The 15,534-nt window shown below is 51.5% G+C and overlaps 1 protein-coding gene across 2 annotated transcripts in view; it reads left to right on the top strand.

The window, feature by feature from the left end:
• LARS2 (leucyl-tRNA synthetase 2, mitochondrial) overlaps positions 1 to 15,534 on the top strand; it is a 106,211-nt gene that overhangs the window by 50,626 nt on the left and 40,051 nt on the right. Inside the window, exons 7-10 of one of the 2 annotated variants that reach the window (XM_084752338.1) lie at positions 2,091 to 2,234; positions 10,695 to 10,802; positions 11,141 to 11,300; positions 14,556 to 14,660. In XM_084752338.1, coding sequence (XP_084608464.1) covers positions 2,091 to 2,234; positions 10,695 to 10,802; positions 11,141 to 11,300; positions 14,556 to 14,660 — 517 coding nt within the window. Of the gene's footprint in view, positions 1 to 2,090; positions 2,235 to 10,296; positions 10,484 to 10,694; positions 10,803 to 11,140; positions 11,301 to 14,555; positions 14,661 to 15,534 lie in introns of those variants that run through there. The other variant, XM_084752339.1, reaches the window with a different exon arrangement.

Here is a 15,534-nt window from a genome sequence, read left to right as displayed (position 1 = left end):
CCCTGTCTCCTGCATCCTCACAGGGCATTCAGCACACTGTACCCCCTGCCTCCTGCATCCTCACAGGGCATTCAGCACACTGTACCCCCTGCCTCCTGCATCCTCACAGGGCATCAGCACACTGTACCCCTGCCTCCTGCATCCTGACAGGGCATCAGCACACTGTACCCCTGCCTCCTGCATCCTGACAGGGCATCAGCACACTGTACCCCCTGCCTCCTGCATCCTGACAGGGCATCAGCACACTGTACCCCTGCCTCTGGTACCTCCACAGGGCATCAGCACACTGTACCCCTGCCTCCTGCATCCTGACAGGGCATCAGCACACTGTACCCCTGTCTCCTGCATCCTCACAGGGCATTCAGCACACTGTACCCCCTGCCTCCTGCATCCTGACAGGGCATCAGCACACTGTACCCCTGCCTCCTGCATCCTCACAGGGCATCAGCACACTGTACCCCTGTCTCCTGCATCCTCACAGGGCATTCAGCACACTGTACCCCCTGCCTCCTGCATCCTCACAGGGCATTCAGCACACTGTACCCCTGCCTCCTGCATCCTAACAGGGCATCAGCACACTGTACCCCTGCCTCCTGCATCCAGACAGGGCATCAGCACACTGTACCCCTGCCTCCTGCATCCTCACAGGGCATCAGCACACTGTACCCCTGCCTCCTGCATCCTGACAGGGCATCAGCACACTGTACCCCTGCCTCCTGCATCCTGACAGGGCATCAGCACACTGTACCCCTGCCTCCTGCATCCTCACAGGGCATCAGCACACTGTACCCCTGCCTCCTGCATCCTGACAGGGCATCAGCACACTGTACCCCTGCCTCCTGCATCCTGACAGGGCATCAGCACACTGTACCCCTGCCTCCTGCATCCTGACAGGGCATCAGCACACTGTACCCCCTGCCTCCTGCATCCTGACAGGGCATCAGCACACTGTACCCCTGCCTCCTGCATCCTGACAGGGCATCAGCACACTGTACCCCTGCCTCCTGCATCCTGACAGGGCATCAGCACACTGTACCCCCTGCCTCCTGCATCCTGACAGGGCATCAGCACACTGTACCCCTGCCTCCTACATCCTGACAGGGCATCAGCACACTGTACCCCTGCCTCCTGCATCCTGACAGGGCATCAGCACACTGTACCCCTGCCTCCTGCATCCTGACAGGGCATCAGCACACTGTACCCCTGCCTCCTGCATCCAGACAGAGCATCAGCACACTGTACCCCTGCCTCCTGCATCCTGACAGGGCATCAGCACACTGTACCCCTGCCTCCTGCATCCTGACAGGGCATCAGCACACTGTACCCCTGCCTTCTGCATCCTGACAGGGCATCAGCACACTGTACCCCTGCCTCCTGCATCCTAACAGGGCATCAGCACACTGTACCCCTGCCTTCTGCATCCTGACAGGGCATCAGCACACTGTACCCCTGCCTCCTGCATCCTAACAGGGCATCAGCACACTGTACCCCTGCCTTCTGCATCCTGACAGGGCATCAGTACACTGTACCCCTGCCTCCTGCATCCTAACAGGGCATCAGCACACTGTACCCCTGCCTCCTGCATCCTGACAGGGCATCAGCACACTGTACCCCTGCCTCCTGCATCCTGACAGGGCATCAGCACACTGTACCCCTGCCTCCTGCATCCTAACAGGGCATCAGCACACTGTACCCCTGCCTCCTGCATCCTGACAGGGCATCAGCACACTGTACCCCTGCCTCCTGCATCCTGACAGGGCATCAGCACACTGTACCCCCTGCCTCCTGCATCCTCACAGGGCATCAGCAAACTGTACCCCTGTCTCCTGCATCCTCACAGGGCATTCAGCACACTGTACCCCTGCCTCCTGCATCCTGACAGGGCATCAGCACACTGTACCCCTGCCTCCTGCATCCAGACAGGGCATCAGCACACTGTACCCCTGCCTCCTGCATCCTCACAGGGCATCAGCACACTGTACCCCCTGCCTCCTGCATCCTGACAGGGCATCAGCACACTGTACCCCTGCCTCCTGCATCCTCACAGGGCATTCAGCACACTGTATCTTCTGCCTGCTCCACCCTAACAGGCTTTGGTTAACTGGGATCCAGTGGATCAGACAGTGCTTGCCAATGAGCAGGTGAATGAATATGGCTGCTCATGGCGTTCTGGAGCCAAGGTAGAGAAGAAATACCTCCGGCAGTGGTTCATTAAGACAACCGCATATGCAAAGGTAAGTGGTGGTCAGAGACTCTCAGGAATGCCCAGTGTGTGGGTATGCCACCCTGGCAGCTCAGGTGAAGGCGCCTAAGCAGAGTCCTCAGGGGTGGGAGACAGAGAGCCTCAGTGTTGTTCACATGCATACAAGGTGGTGGGCAGGGCCTTCATGTGTTTTAACAAGAACGAGGCCTGGAAGTCATTACAGGTCTTTGTTGGATGAGCTGTCACAAAGCAGCAATGACGCTATCTGCAGTTATGCATCCAAAAGAGGAGTCCATGTGAAGCCCCAGGGTGCTCAAGTTGTAGTTTCTCTGCACCATAGCTTATAGGGACCTAGAAATGAAGAGCTGACTGGTCTCCCCAAGGGAGGGCCAGAGCAGCAGTGAGCTGGGCCAAGTCCAAAGCTCCACACACGGCTCTCCCATGCCTCTGGTTAATTGTGCAGGTTGCCCTGGGCCTCGGCTTCCTTATAAGTGAGATGAACAGTTAGATCCAATGATGGTTCAAGACAAAGCCATGAGTCTGTGTGTGTAGTGCTCAGTGCTTCTGTCTGAGCAGCTGGGTCTCATCTGGATAACGCAGGTCAGGTAATGTATATGAAGCACATGTGCAGAGGACGCACAAGGTCCCAGGCAACCTCTGATCACCACATCCTGGACCAAAACAAAACCACAGCCCACCAGCTCCGCATTTCCTCAGTGTCCTCCCTCTAAAGACTGTCTGCAGTGAGACTCATTTCCTTTAGTTCACTTTGATACAGCAGACCCTGGGCCTGGGCCTGGGAAAGACTCCAAGAGCATGTTAGCTTGCCTGGAGGAGAGCAGAGCTGAGAGTGCAGCTTTCTGTGTAGGCCCTCTCCGCTAGCCTCAGGTCCACCGTATTCCTGAGGGGAGGGGTGTCTTGTCTTCCCCTCCCTCTAGCCTTCCGGGGACTCTGATGGCATATTGGAAAGGAGGGGTGCGGGGTCCCTTCCTGACCTGCCATGCAACTCTAATGGCTGTATTGGAAGGACATCTAGTTAGCGCCTGTGTTTTGACCTCTGCTTTGAGTTAGAAATGTAATAACCTGACTGGGGGCATTGTTCTTTAAACTGTTAGCTGTGAATTTTTAGCTGTTCAGCAGAGATGGTAAGTTGCCATGGTAACTCGTGGTTCTTGCTGAACTCCTGTGCAGGTTTATTGAAAAAGCTCTTAGGAGGTTAGCACTGAAAACTGGGAGAAAGAGAGTCCATGGTGCTGACACGTGCAGGGGCTCCAGTAGGAGGCAGACCCAGGGCTCTGAGCACATGGAAACCGTTTGGGTTACGCCTGGCTGAGAGGGGCCCTGAGTCCCCAGAGGCCATCGGGAGCATGAGCACCACCCTGGGAGTGAGGCAAAACAGAATAGAGTGGCCTTGCTGACGATTAAAGGTGAGCCTCTGCAGGGCTCAAACAGAATCAGTAGAGCAAAGTCGGGCCAGAGGGGCTCAAGCATGATCCAGCACCCTAAAGGGTGTCATCTGCAGCACCCAGCATGTAATAAAGATGCCGACATTCGCCGGGCGTGATGGTGCACAGCTTTAATCCCAGCACTTGAGAGGCAGAGGCAGACAGATCTCTGAGTTCAAGGCCAGCCTGGTCTACAGAGTTTGTTCTAGGACAGCCAAGACTGTCAAGGACAAAGGCTATCAAGACAAAGAAACCTTGTCCTAAAAAACAAACCAACCAGACAAAATTACTACATTTTTTAAAGGCAAGATGCTGTGACCCAATAGATACAGCCCCAGAAGTTGACGTTAGTTGATAACATGGAGGCATTCGTTATGTAAATGAGCAGGACTTAAAAGAAGAGATGACCATAGTGAATCTTAGGAGAACAGAAACCACCTTTAACAATGAACTGACTGAAAATCTGGACCAGAGGAGTACATCTGAAATGAAAGCTCCAGTGTTTGGGCTGCAGAGGGACCAGCAAGAGTGGAACGGACCATAAAACCACCTTTATGTAGTGAGGACATCTTGATCTTCCGGCAGCAGGAGACTGTACCACACCATGAGGGCATGGACCTCAAAGCCCTGTCCCCACAGTGACACATTTCCTCCAACAAGGCCACACCTACTCCAGAAGGCCACACCTCTTAACAGTGCCGCTCCCTATGGGCCAAGCTTCAGGCACAGGAGGCTGTGGGGGCTGCACCTATTCAAACCACTACAATCGGTTGAAAAGCTAAGAGACGGACAGTGAGTGTATTTGTGGATGTGTGCATATGAGTACAAGTGCCTGAAGAGGCAGAAGTTTTGGATCCCTCAGAACTGGAGTTACAGATGTGAGTCCCCCAAAGTCAGTGCTGGGAGCTGAACTCAGGTCTTCTCAAGAGCAGAAAGCACTCTTAACCATGCGGCCATCTCGCCTGTCCCCAAAACCGTGTTTTCATAAGGACGTTGTGGGATGGACACGATGTGGCTCCAGGCAGCGGTCTGAATGCTTTCACATAAGGACGCTGTGGGGTGGACGGTGTGGCTCCAGGCAGCGGTCTGAATGCTCTCACATAAGGACGCTGTGGGGTGGACGGTGTGGCTCCAGGCAGCGGTCTGAATGCTCTCACATAAGGACGCTGTGGGGTGGACGGTGTGGCTCCAGGCAGCGGTCTGAATGCTTTCACATAAGGACGCTGTGGGATGGACGGTGTGGCTCCAGGCAGCGGTCTGAATGCTCTCACATAAGGACGCTGTGGGATGGATGGTGTGGCTCCAGGCAGCGGTCTGAATGCTCTCACATAAGGATGCTGTGGGATGGACGGTGTGGCTCCAGGCAGCGGTCTGAATGCTCTCACATAAGGATGCTGTGGGATGGACGGTGTGGCTCCAGGCAGCGGTCTGAATGCTCTCACATAAGGACGCTGTGGGATGGACGGTGTGGCTCCAGGCAGCGGTCTGAATGCTCTCACATAAGGACGCTGTGGGGTGGACGGTGTGGCTCCAGGCAGCGGTCTGAATGCTCTCACATAAGGACGCTGTGGGATGGACGGTGTGGCTCCAGGCAGCGGTCTGAATGCTCTCACATAAGGACGCTGTGGGGTGGACGGTGTGGCTCCAGGCAGCGGTCTGAATGCTCTCACATAAGGACGCTGTGGGGTGGACGGTGTGGCTCCAGGCAGCGGTCTGAATGCTCTCACATAAGGACGCTGTGGGATGGACGGTGTGGCTCCAGGCAGCGGTCTGAATGCTCTCACATAAGGACGCTGTGGGGTGGACGGTGTGGCTCCAGGCAGCGGTCTGAATGCTTTCACATAAGGATGCTGTGGGATGGACGGTGTGGCTCCAGGCAGCGGTCTGAATGCTCTCACATAAGGATGCTGTGGGATGGACGGTGTGGCTCCAGGCAGCGGTCTGAATGCTCTCACATAAGGACGCTGTGGGGTGGGTGGTGTGGCTCCAGGCAGGGTCTGAATGCTCTCACATAAGGATGCTGTGGGATGGACGGTGTGGCTCCAGGCAGCATCTGAATGCTCTCACATAAGGATGCTGTGGGGTGGACGGTGTGGCTCCAGGCAGCGTCTGAATGCTTTCACATAAGGACGCTGTGGGGTGGACGGTGTGGCTCCAGGCAGCGGTCTGAATGCTCTCACATAAGGATGCTGTGGGGTGGACGGTGTGGCTCCAGGCAGCGGTCTGAATGCTTTCACATAAGGATGCTGTGGGGTGGACGGTGTGGCTCCAGGCAGTGGTCTGAATGCTCTCACATAAGTACGCTGTCGGGTGGACGGTGTGGCTCTAGGCAGCGTCTGAATGCTCTCACATAAGGACGCTGTAGGGTGGACGGTGTGGCTCCAGGCAGCGTCTGAATGCTCTCACATAAGGACGCTGTGGGGTGGACGGTGTGGCTCCAGGCAGCGTCTGAATGCTCTCACATAAGGACGCTGTGGGATGGACGGTGTGGCTCCAGGCAGCGGTCTGAATGCTCTCACATAAGGATGCTGTGGGATGGACGGTGTGGCTCCAGGCAGCGGTCTGAATGCTCTCACATAAGGATGCTGTGGGATGGACGGTGTGGCTCCAGGCAGCGTCTGAATGCTTTCACATAAGGACGCTGTGGGGTGGGTGGTGTGGCTCCAGGCAGCGGTCTGAATGCTCTCACATAAGGACGCTGTGGGGTGGACGGTGTGGCTCCAGGCAGCGGTCTGAATGCTCTCACATAAGGACGCTGTGGGATGGACGGTGTGGCTCCAGGCAGCGTCTGAATGCTCTCACATAAGGACGCTGTGGGGTGGACGGTGTGGCTCCAGGCACAAGTCTGAATGCTTTCACAGTGATCCCAGCATGCAGAATCTAGATCTAAATGATCCCAACATGTAAAGTCTAGACTGGGGTAGGAGAAGTAGAAGGGGATTTTAAAAAAATGCTCAGAGGCAGAATCTCCTGAGCTTGGTGATCTATGCAAGTAGCGATAACACCCAGGAAGACCTGACTTTAATGAGAGGCTTAAGGGTAGATCCCTCTCTTGGGCAGAAGCATCCCTCACGCACAGGGGTAGTCCTTTAGAGTTCGAGATGGCCATCAGACACCTCAACGGAGAAGGAAAAAATAATAGGATCTTGGAAAATTTGCTCCAGGATCTTAGAGATCAAATAGGATGGGATCTCTTACACCTGGTGTGATAGAAATGGCCATGGATGAGTAAAGAGGCTGTGGACATAGACGAGACAGCAGATCGGCCAGGAGTGCTCGGCGGCAAGCACCTGAAAACCCAGGTCAGGCTGGCTTAAGCAAGTAGGACATTGCTTTTCCCACATAATGAGAACCCATCGCTGGGACCAGACGGACACATCCCAGGGCTTCTCTTAGACGTTCTTCCTGCTTGTGAGCCTACGGTTGCTAGGCGGCTACTGTAACCCAGATACCACAACTCCAGGAGCAGTGCACATGAGTCCCTTTATCTGGAAAGCAAGAACTTTCTCAGACAGCCCCACAGAAGAATTCCACTCACGTTTGGTGTCACATGGCCACCCCCAGCATTGAGGGAGACAGCAAAGTAGACATGGGCTTTTTAGCTTCTGCAGTCCAGGTGGCGGAGGAGCAGGCAGTCGGGGCTGGCTTGTCCTGAGAGCTGTCTGCCACAGGGGTCTTCAGTGCTCTGTGCTTGCCCAGGGCTGTCTACGTGAGCCGCTTAGGAGCAGGGCTACATCCAGGAACCCTCGTCCTCACTTATGTGGCAGAGTCTTAAGGGAACTCTGAAACAGAAAACCATTTCCTCAGAGCGTGCTGTGTGGTGGGCTGCACTTCCTCCTGCCACCTCTGCGCAGCCCTTCAGCGTTCTTCTCTGTGAAGGGTAAGCATGCTCACCCACTGACTGACAAGTGAGTTGAAGTGGAGGAAAAGGCAGTGCAAGCCTAACAGAGCAGTGGGTGGTGGCTCAGGGGCAGCTGTGCTGTGTCGCCATGAAGTGAGGAGGATGAATGGGCTTTTCCATGAAGGAGGCACAGGGTGGGCTGTGTTAGATGCCTCGTTTCCCATCAGCGGTTTTAGCTAACTGCCCTTATTAAATGGGGATAGTTAAATAGATAGTTTCCGCTGAGTAGGGGTGAGAGGGAGATGCCTTCTTCCAACTCTGATATACTGGCATCCTTAGATTTGCTTTTGTGGATGGAAGCCGCTGAAAAGAGCAGAACCTTCCATTGATCCACCCTCAAGGCTCACTCACTGATTAGAAACAGACATGTAGAGACGTTAGATGTTGCAAATCAAGACTAAAATTTTTCTGGAGCAACTTTAGCCCTTTTAGTAGCCATTTTCTGCTCCCTCCATACTTGACCTAGCTAGCATCTTTCTGACTATTAGGTAAACCCTGGCAATGTATACACAGAACTCCAGTCTTTTGGGATGTATAAACAGATCTCTAGTTTCAAACCGTCAGAGAGAAGAGAATGCTGTCAAATAAGATCTGAGCCCTAACGCAGAGGCTTTCCCACTTTGCTGTAGCCTGTGTGCTGTAGCCTGTGTGCTGTGGCCTGTGTGCTGTGGCCTGTCTGCTGTAGCCTGTCTGCTGTAGCCTGTGTGCTGTGGCCTGTCTGCTGTAGCCTGTGTGCTGTGGCCTGTGTGCTGTGGCCTGTGTGCTGTAGCCTGTGTGCTGTGGCCTGTGTGCTGTGGCCTGTGTGCTGTAGCCTGTGTGCTGTGGCCTGTGTGCTGTGGCCTGTGTGCTGTGGCTTGTCTGCTGTAGCCTGTCTGATGTTAGGACCGGTGCCTTTAAAGCCCTGACTTACGACTTTCTATGTTCTGTTGCTATGAAAACTTCACCAAACTGTTACCACATTGGAACATGGGATTTGGTGTGATCTGAATCTGTGATTCTGGGCTGCAGTCACTCATATTTGACTCCAGAATAAACCATCTTTTCTCCCTTGGCGCGTGAGAGCTGGGCTTTTATGGTGTGTGTGTGGACACTTTGATTTGTGTGTTTATGCACAGGGTCTTTTGAACTGTAGTTCATCTTGCCCCAGCCTTCATAGTATGTTCATAGTATGTTCATAGTATGTTCCACCAAGCCTAACTTCTCAGGATTTCTTTCCTTCTTTCTTTCTCTCTCTCCCTTCCTTCCTTCCTTCCTTCCTTCCTCCTTCCTTCCTTCCTTTCTTCCCTTCCTTTTCTTTTGATTTTCAAGACAGGGTCTCTCTGTGTAGCCTTGGCTGTTCTGGACTCACGTTGTAGACCAGGCTGGCCTCGAACTCACAAAGATCCACCTGCTTTTACCTCCCAAGTACTGGGATTACAGGTGTGCACCACCACGCCCAGCTCTCCTCAGGATTTCATAGCACTTTTTTTTTTAATTGTAAAAACTTGGAGTTTACCCAATTTTTCTTTCCTGTGAACCAACTAGATTTCTCTACCTGTGGCTGGTGAGGTGGGAAGAAGAGCTGCCAGGGCTGCTTGCCGTGGGTAGAGATTTGAGATGAGACCAGGACTGCTCGCTGGCTCGGTAGTTGTAGCCCCCTTAGAGAGGCTGGGCGGCTGTGGCCAGCAAAGACTGAGTGTCACTGCTCTGTCATATGCATTCCCTGGAGACCTGCTATTCCAAAATTAGCCTTGAATAAATGCACTTATTATACAGGCGACTGAGCTTATGTGGTGCTTCAAGATTTCATTTGGTCAATTAAGAAAAACTTTTCATTTTGTAAGAATATTCGTAGATTTGCTCAGATTTTAGGCTAGGGTCTGTCTAGAATTAGCATGTAAAAACATTCCTATTTCTTCCGGTTTGAATATTTGGGCCTCATCTCCCTCCGAATGTTTTAAGCTTAAGCAGCTCCACTTGGCACTTCCCTAGCCCTGATGTGCAGTCTGAGAAGAAAAACAGAATGAAAAAAACAAAACCTTTGGCTGCCAAGCATGAAATGTCAGCACTCTGTAGGAGGACACAGGAGGATTGGAAATTCAAGGTCAGCCTGGGCTGTGTAAGACCCCATATCAGGAGCTGGGCGGTGGTGGCGCACACCTTTAATCCCAGCACTTGGGAGACAGAGGCAGGCGGATCTCTGTGAGTTCGAGGCCAGCCTGGTCTACAAAGCGAGTCTAGGACAGCCAGGGCTACACAGAGAAACCCTGTCTCGAAAAAAAATAAAAATAAAAATTAATAATAATAATAATTTTAAAAAAAGACCCCATGTCAAAAGAACCAAAAAGAACTTGAAGAGGTAGGGCAGGACCAGGAAGAGGAAGAGGAGAGGAGGAAACACAAGGCGAGGGAGGCTCTGTGTGGCCCAGTGACTCTGGGGAGCTGCAGGCAGTCAGCTGCAGGGTTCTGTGAGGCAGTCAGCTGCAGGGTTCTGTGAGGCAGTCAGCTGCAGTGTTCTGTGAGGCAGTCAGCTGCAGGGTTCTGTGAGGCAGTCAGCTGCAGGGTTCTGTAAGGCAGTCAGCTGCAGTGTTCTGTGAGGCAGTCAGCTGCAGGGTTCTGTGAAGCAGTCAGCTGCAGGGTTCTGTGAGGCAGTCAGCTGCAGGGTTCTGTGAGGCAGTCAGCTGCAGGGTTCTGTGAGGCAGTCAGCTGCAGGGTTCTGTGAGGCAGTCAGCTGCAGTGTTCTGTGAAGCAGTCAGCTGCAGGGTTCTGTGAGGCAGTCAGCTGCAGGGTTCTGTGAGGCAGTCAGCTGCAGGGTTCTGTGGCAGGGAGAGGCAGAGCTTATCTGCAGACCATGAACTTCTGACCCAGGCTGGGGAGAGAAACTGTAAGCACATTCAGCAACGATGTAAATCGTCCCTTAGCCCTCTTCTGTGAAACCTTGAACCTTGAATAGAGGTATGTCAGGTCAGTCTTGCTTCAATGGCTTGTGAATTGAGCACCTGTGTTGTGTTTTGTTACCTCTGTTGTCTGAGGCAGGAGAATGAGGGGGTCCGATGTCCAGAACCTTCTTCCCTTTCCCCACCCTTCCTTCCTCAAGCCCCACAGCATTTGCTCTCACCTGAGTTTTGCATTGCTATGTTTCTGTTGTGTTTTTCTATTCCCTCAGGCCATGCAGGACACGTTGGCAGACCTCCCAGAGTGGTATGGAATAAAAGGCATGCAGGCCCACTGGATTGGGGACTGTGTAGGCTGTCACCTGGACTTCATATTAAAGGTGATCACACACTGGCACACGGTTCATGCCCACACACGTCTTTTGCGTCTTGGAGCTCTTTGAATACACGGCAGCTCTTCCCAGCAGAAGGAGAGGGGCGGGGTGTCTGTGAGCATGCTTTCTCTGCCTTCGTCTTGGCATGCCTGGTGCTGTACAGCAGTGGGGCCTGACCGGGGGTTTCCCCTTCTGCTCCTGCCTGGCCCTACCTTGTGCACACGTTCCAGGTCCTCTGCCCCAAAGCTGCCGTGGCTGTTTGGAAATCAGAGGATGGGTGGCTCGAGGAGACAGACGGCTCAGAAAGAGGACTGAACGTAAAATGTCATGTTTCATCCTGCCAGGTTGATGGAAAAGACACAGGGGAGAAAGTGACAGCCTACACAGCCACCCCTGAGGCCATTTATGGCATTTCCCACGTGGCCATCTCTCCTAACCACAGGCTTCTCCATGGCTGCAGCTCTCTGAAGAAACCCTTGCAGAAGGCACTAGTCCCTGGCAGAGGTGAGCTGCGCGGTGGGGCACATGCTGTGGCGTCACCGCCTTCAGCTGGCGAGGAGTTGACAAGACTCACACTTCCCACATGGTTGCCAGTTTTCATCATCTGTTCTTTACCTGAGCCACAATTTCTACTTTCTAAATCTTAAAACCTGAGGACAAAATAGCTCTGGTAACATTAAATTGCCAGCCCTGGGTTCCCGTGAGTCCCTGCCTTGTCTGCATCCAGAGATCGCCCAGGAGCTCAGGCTGTTGCCTTTTGATTTGGTATCAGTTTAAAGCTGTCTTCCAATAGGGAGAGAATCTTCTCCTGGATTTTTAATTTCTCTAACAAATAAAACTACTTTAAAAAGGCCGGTGAGGCTGCTCAGTGGATAAACGTGCTTATCAGTGTCAAGCCGGTGACCTCAGCTAGATCGTTATGACCACTCCCAGCCTGGGCTGTGTAAGACCCTCTATCAAAAACAAGCAAAAAGAACTTAAAGAGGTGGGGCAGACCAGGAGGAGGAGGAGGAAGGAAAGACTGCAGCGTATACTTCAGCCTTAGCTGTTGTGTCATTGCTGACGGTGGCCAGCTGCCTTATTCTTTCCTTCACTCTCAGGATTCTAGAATAATACGTGTCAATGTAAAATGAGTCCCTAGTCTGTTACTCTGAGTTTAAATTTTGAATTCAGATTTCTGCTTCCACTGAGTTGGCTTCTGAACACTGGCCCCTGATTTGCCGCAGACAGACAAGAACATATCTCAGTGGCTTAGCCCGTGCACAGGTTCTGGCCCTGGCAACATAAAATAACTCACGAAAGGAATGTAGCCCCAGATGCACCCTTACAGCACGGCACCTGTGTATGTAGTTTTCTTAGTTGAGAAGGTGGCTGGCCCTTGAGTTTGGTGATTTTAGGTGGTCCTTGTGGGAAGAGAAGACTCTTCCTGAGGGGCTCTAGGAAGGGCAACTCAAGTGGACAGGGTAAAGCCTGAGTGGCAATGTGCTCACAAAGGACCAACTTACCCCATTAGTGGCAGGAGAAGATGATCAAGGCCACAGAACAGTGAGAATCAGTGAAGAAGTAGGACCATCTCAGAGAAGCTTCTGGAAGATAGGTCTGAAGATCTCTCCCTGGCCTCTGGCTTGGCTGATGGGGTTGCTGATGTCCTGACTAAATGAATTGGCTTTTGCTTAGCAAACTTGGTGCAGGTTCCTTTACAAGAAAAAGTACAGTGCTTGCTTAGAGTTCTTGGAATTGGCTTCCATAATCACTGGGGTCGCTCCCTTTTCTCAGCTGTCTCCTCTGGCTTTCTCTAGAAAGATCTGGAAACCACCTGGAGCATGAGGGAAGAGATGTCTTCCAAGTTCCAGAGCTGTCTGTCTCCTAATTATCTTAAACCTATATATAACACTGTATGTGCTGGGTCTTATCTACGAAGGTAGACAGCTGGCTTACATCTCTTTCTCCTCCACTTCCTCTTTTCTTTTTTCAGATTTCATTTATTTTTATTTTATGTGCCTGTGTGAGTATTTTGCCTGTATGTTTGTCTATGTACCGCATGTATGCAGTGCTAGTACAGGCCAGAAGAGGGCGCTGGATCCCCTGGGGCTTTTATAATATCTTCCTGAGGAGACATGCCCGAGAGTGGGATTTTTCCAAAGGTATAACCATTTTTCTAGCTCCATCCCATGTTGCTTTTATTGGCTTCTGAAAGAGCTTTATCATTAGCATCAGAGTCCAGAGTGCTGTACCCTACCTTCCTCCTAGACCCTGCCTTTACCTCTTTGAAATGTAAATCGTGATTCTTGGGTGATTTTAACTTGAGGTCTTATAGAATCTGTTCTAAACAACTATATGAAAGTTCAAAACAAGTGCCTGCAAGTGCAAATTGCAAAAGCTAGCCAGTGACGGCTCTAACTAACGGTGAAGTTGTAAGTGCACATGTAAACTAAAGCGTTCGTCAGTTACTGCTCCTGTGCCTCCTTTTTCCCTCTGGACTTTGGGTATTGATACTTGCAGTTCACCGAGGAGTCTCCATGTAAGGCTCTTTCCCTGCTCCTGTTCTCCTGTTCTCGGCATGAGCTTCATTCATGACAATACAGGGACTGGGTAAATTGCAAGTCATTTGCCTTATAAATATTCATAACTGGTTCATGTATGCTACGATTACATTATTCTGTTTGTTTATTTACTTGCTTGTTTTTGAAAGAGGATCTTGCTGTGTAGCCAAGGCTAGTCTAGAAGTCACTGCACAGCCCAGGATACCCCAACCCTCACAGAGCGCTGGGGTTATGGACGTTCACCACCCGGCCCAGCTTTGCTTTCTCACCTAAGTCTTACGTAACTTTTTACTTTTTCTAAAATTCAGTCTCTTCCTCTGTGTGTGTCTCTACATTTCTCTAGTTTGTTTGTGTTCTTTGGATTTCTGGCAGGCTCTTCCCGCACTCTCCATAGCTCTTTAAAATTCTTGATACAGTTTTCTTCAAATTCCAGCCTCCCAAGCAATCACTTCCCTCATTTTCCTAAAGATACTAATGATGGTGGTTGGTCAGATCTGACTTGGTCTGACCCTCCTGCCCTGGGCTGCATATCTAATGTTCCCTCTGACTCTGGGTGGTGGTGGTGGGGGGGGGGGTTCCAGACAGGGTTTCTCTGTGTAGCCTTGGCTGTCCTGGACTCACTCTGTAGACCAGGCTGGCCCCAAACTCACAGCGATCCACCTGCCTCTGCCTCCCGAGTGCTGGGATTAAAGACGTGCACCACCACGTCCAGCTTCCCTCCGACTTCTTTCTTGAATGTTCTGTGGCTTCTCTTTGTTGGGTCCCTGTTCCCTGGATCCCTCGCCTGTCTCGTTTTCCATCTATGTACCCCGGTGTCCCCTAAGAAAAGGCTCTGCTCTGCTGTTTCCTGCTTGCTAGCCACATCATCAGCTGTTTGCTCTAGGAGCTCATGTCTCTTCTCTTCACTATAGGAAGGTTTTGTGTGTTTTATTATTCTCACTGCTGGAGATATTTTTGAACAGTAAAAGGTGGGAATGAGATTGCTTTTCTATCTGGAGCTCGGAAACCCTTCTCACTTCTTTATGTGTGCAGGTGGACAGGACTTTTCCCCTGTGTTTGTTTAATCTTCTGGTCTCCACTGGTGTAAATTACCTGCTAATCCCCTTCAAAGGGCCAGCGCTTTAGCAATTAGCACCCAACGCGAAAGACACTACGCTGCTTTCTCTTGCTGGTCTGCTCTTGGATGTGCCCAGCTGATGGTCTGCTCTTTTTCCAGATTGCCTGACACCAGTGATGGCCGTGAACATGCTCACCCTGCAGGAGGTCCCCATCGTTGTCACGGCTGAGTCGGACCTGGAAGGCACCCTAGATTCAAAAATAGGTATGTGGCCTTTAGATGTCACCCATGCTAACCAACTATGCAGGGCTAAGGGCAAAGGGCTCAGAGCCCTTGTTTACTATTGATCATATGTTAGATTTTGTCACTAAGTGAAAATTCATGCCCTGTGGGTTTTTTGGTTTGTTTTGGTTTGTTTTTTGGTTTGTTTTGGTTTTGTTGTTGTTGTTGTTGTTTTTTTTTTTTTTTTTCTTTCATCTTTGGAGCTAAGGATCAAATCCGGTGCTTCTTGCTGGCAGAGCATTCCACCCTGAGCCACACCCCAGTCCTCACCTCCGTGCACCATTATTTAGTTAAGAACTGCATATTCAAGTGCACAGTGCTACACAACTGAATTCCTAGCATTTAGGAGCCTGAGGTGGGATGATCACACGTTTGCATTTTTTTAATGTGTTTTTGTGTGTGTGGATGAGTGTTTTGCCTGCATGTATGTATGTGCCTTGTGCCTGTGGAGGTCAGAGTCAGGAGTCAGATCTCCTGGAACTGGAGCTACAAATGGCTGTGTGCTGGGAACGGGACCCAGGTCCTCTATAACAATAACAAGTTTATTTATTTATTATTTAGAATAACAATTCTTAAATGTAAAACTAAACTACCTGGTCTTCAACCCCATCAGAGACTTGAGAAGGAATAAAATTAATTACCTGAGTATACAGGGGGCGCAGGTTAGCAGCTTCCCAAATGAGAGGGTGATGGAGACAGTTTGCTGCCTGAGCAGTCACCCAAAACTCTCTATAATGTTGGAGCATCATCTTCAGCCTTCTGGCTCAGTATATCTGACAGACATATTTGTGAGACAGGAACTATTGAGGACTGCTTACCCTGTGTCTTGGCAGAGTTTGGCCATTGACTCTGCCTG

Source organism: Acomys minous (genome assembly GCF_964271855.1).
Source record: "Acomys minous genome assembly, chromosome: 13".
NCBI lineage: Eukaryota > Metazoa > Chordata > Mammalia > Rodentia > Muridae > Acomys > Acomys minous.
Note: the sequence above shows the minus strand (reverse complement) of the source record. Positions and strands in the feature narration are given on the sequence as shown.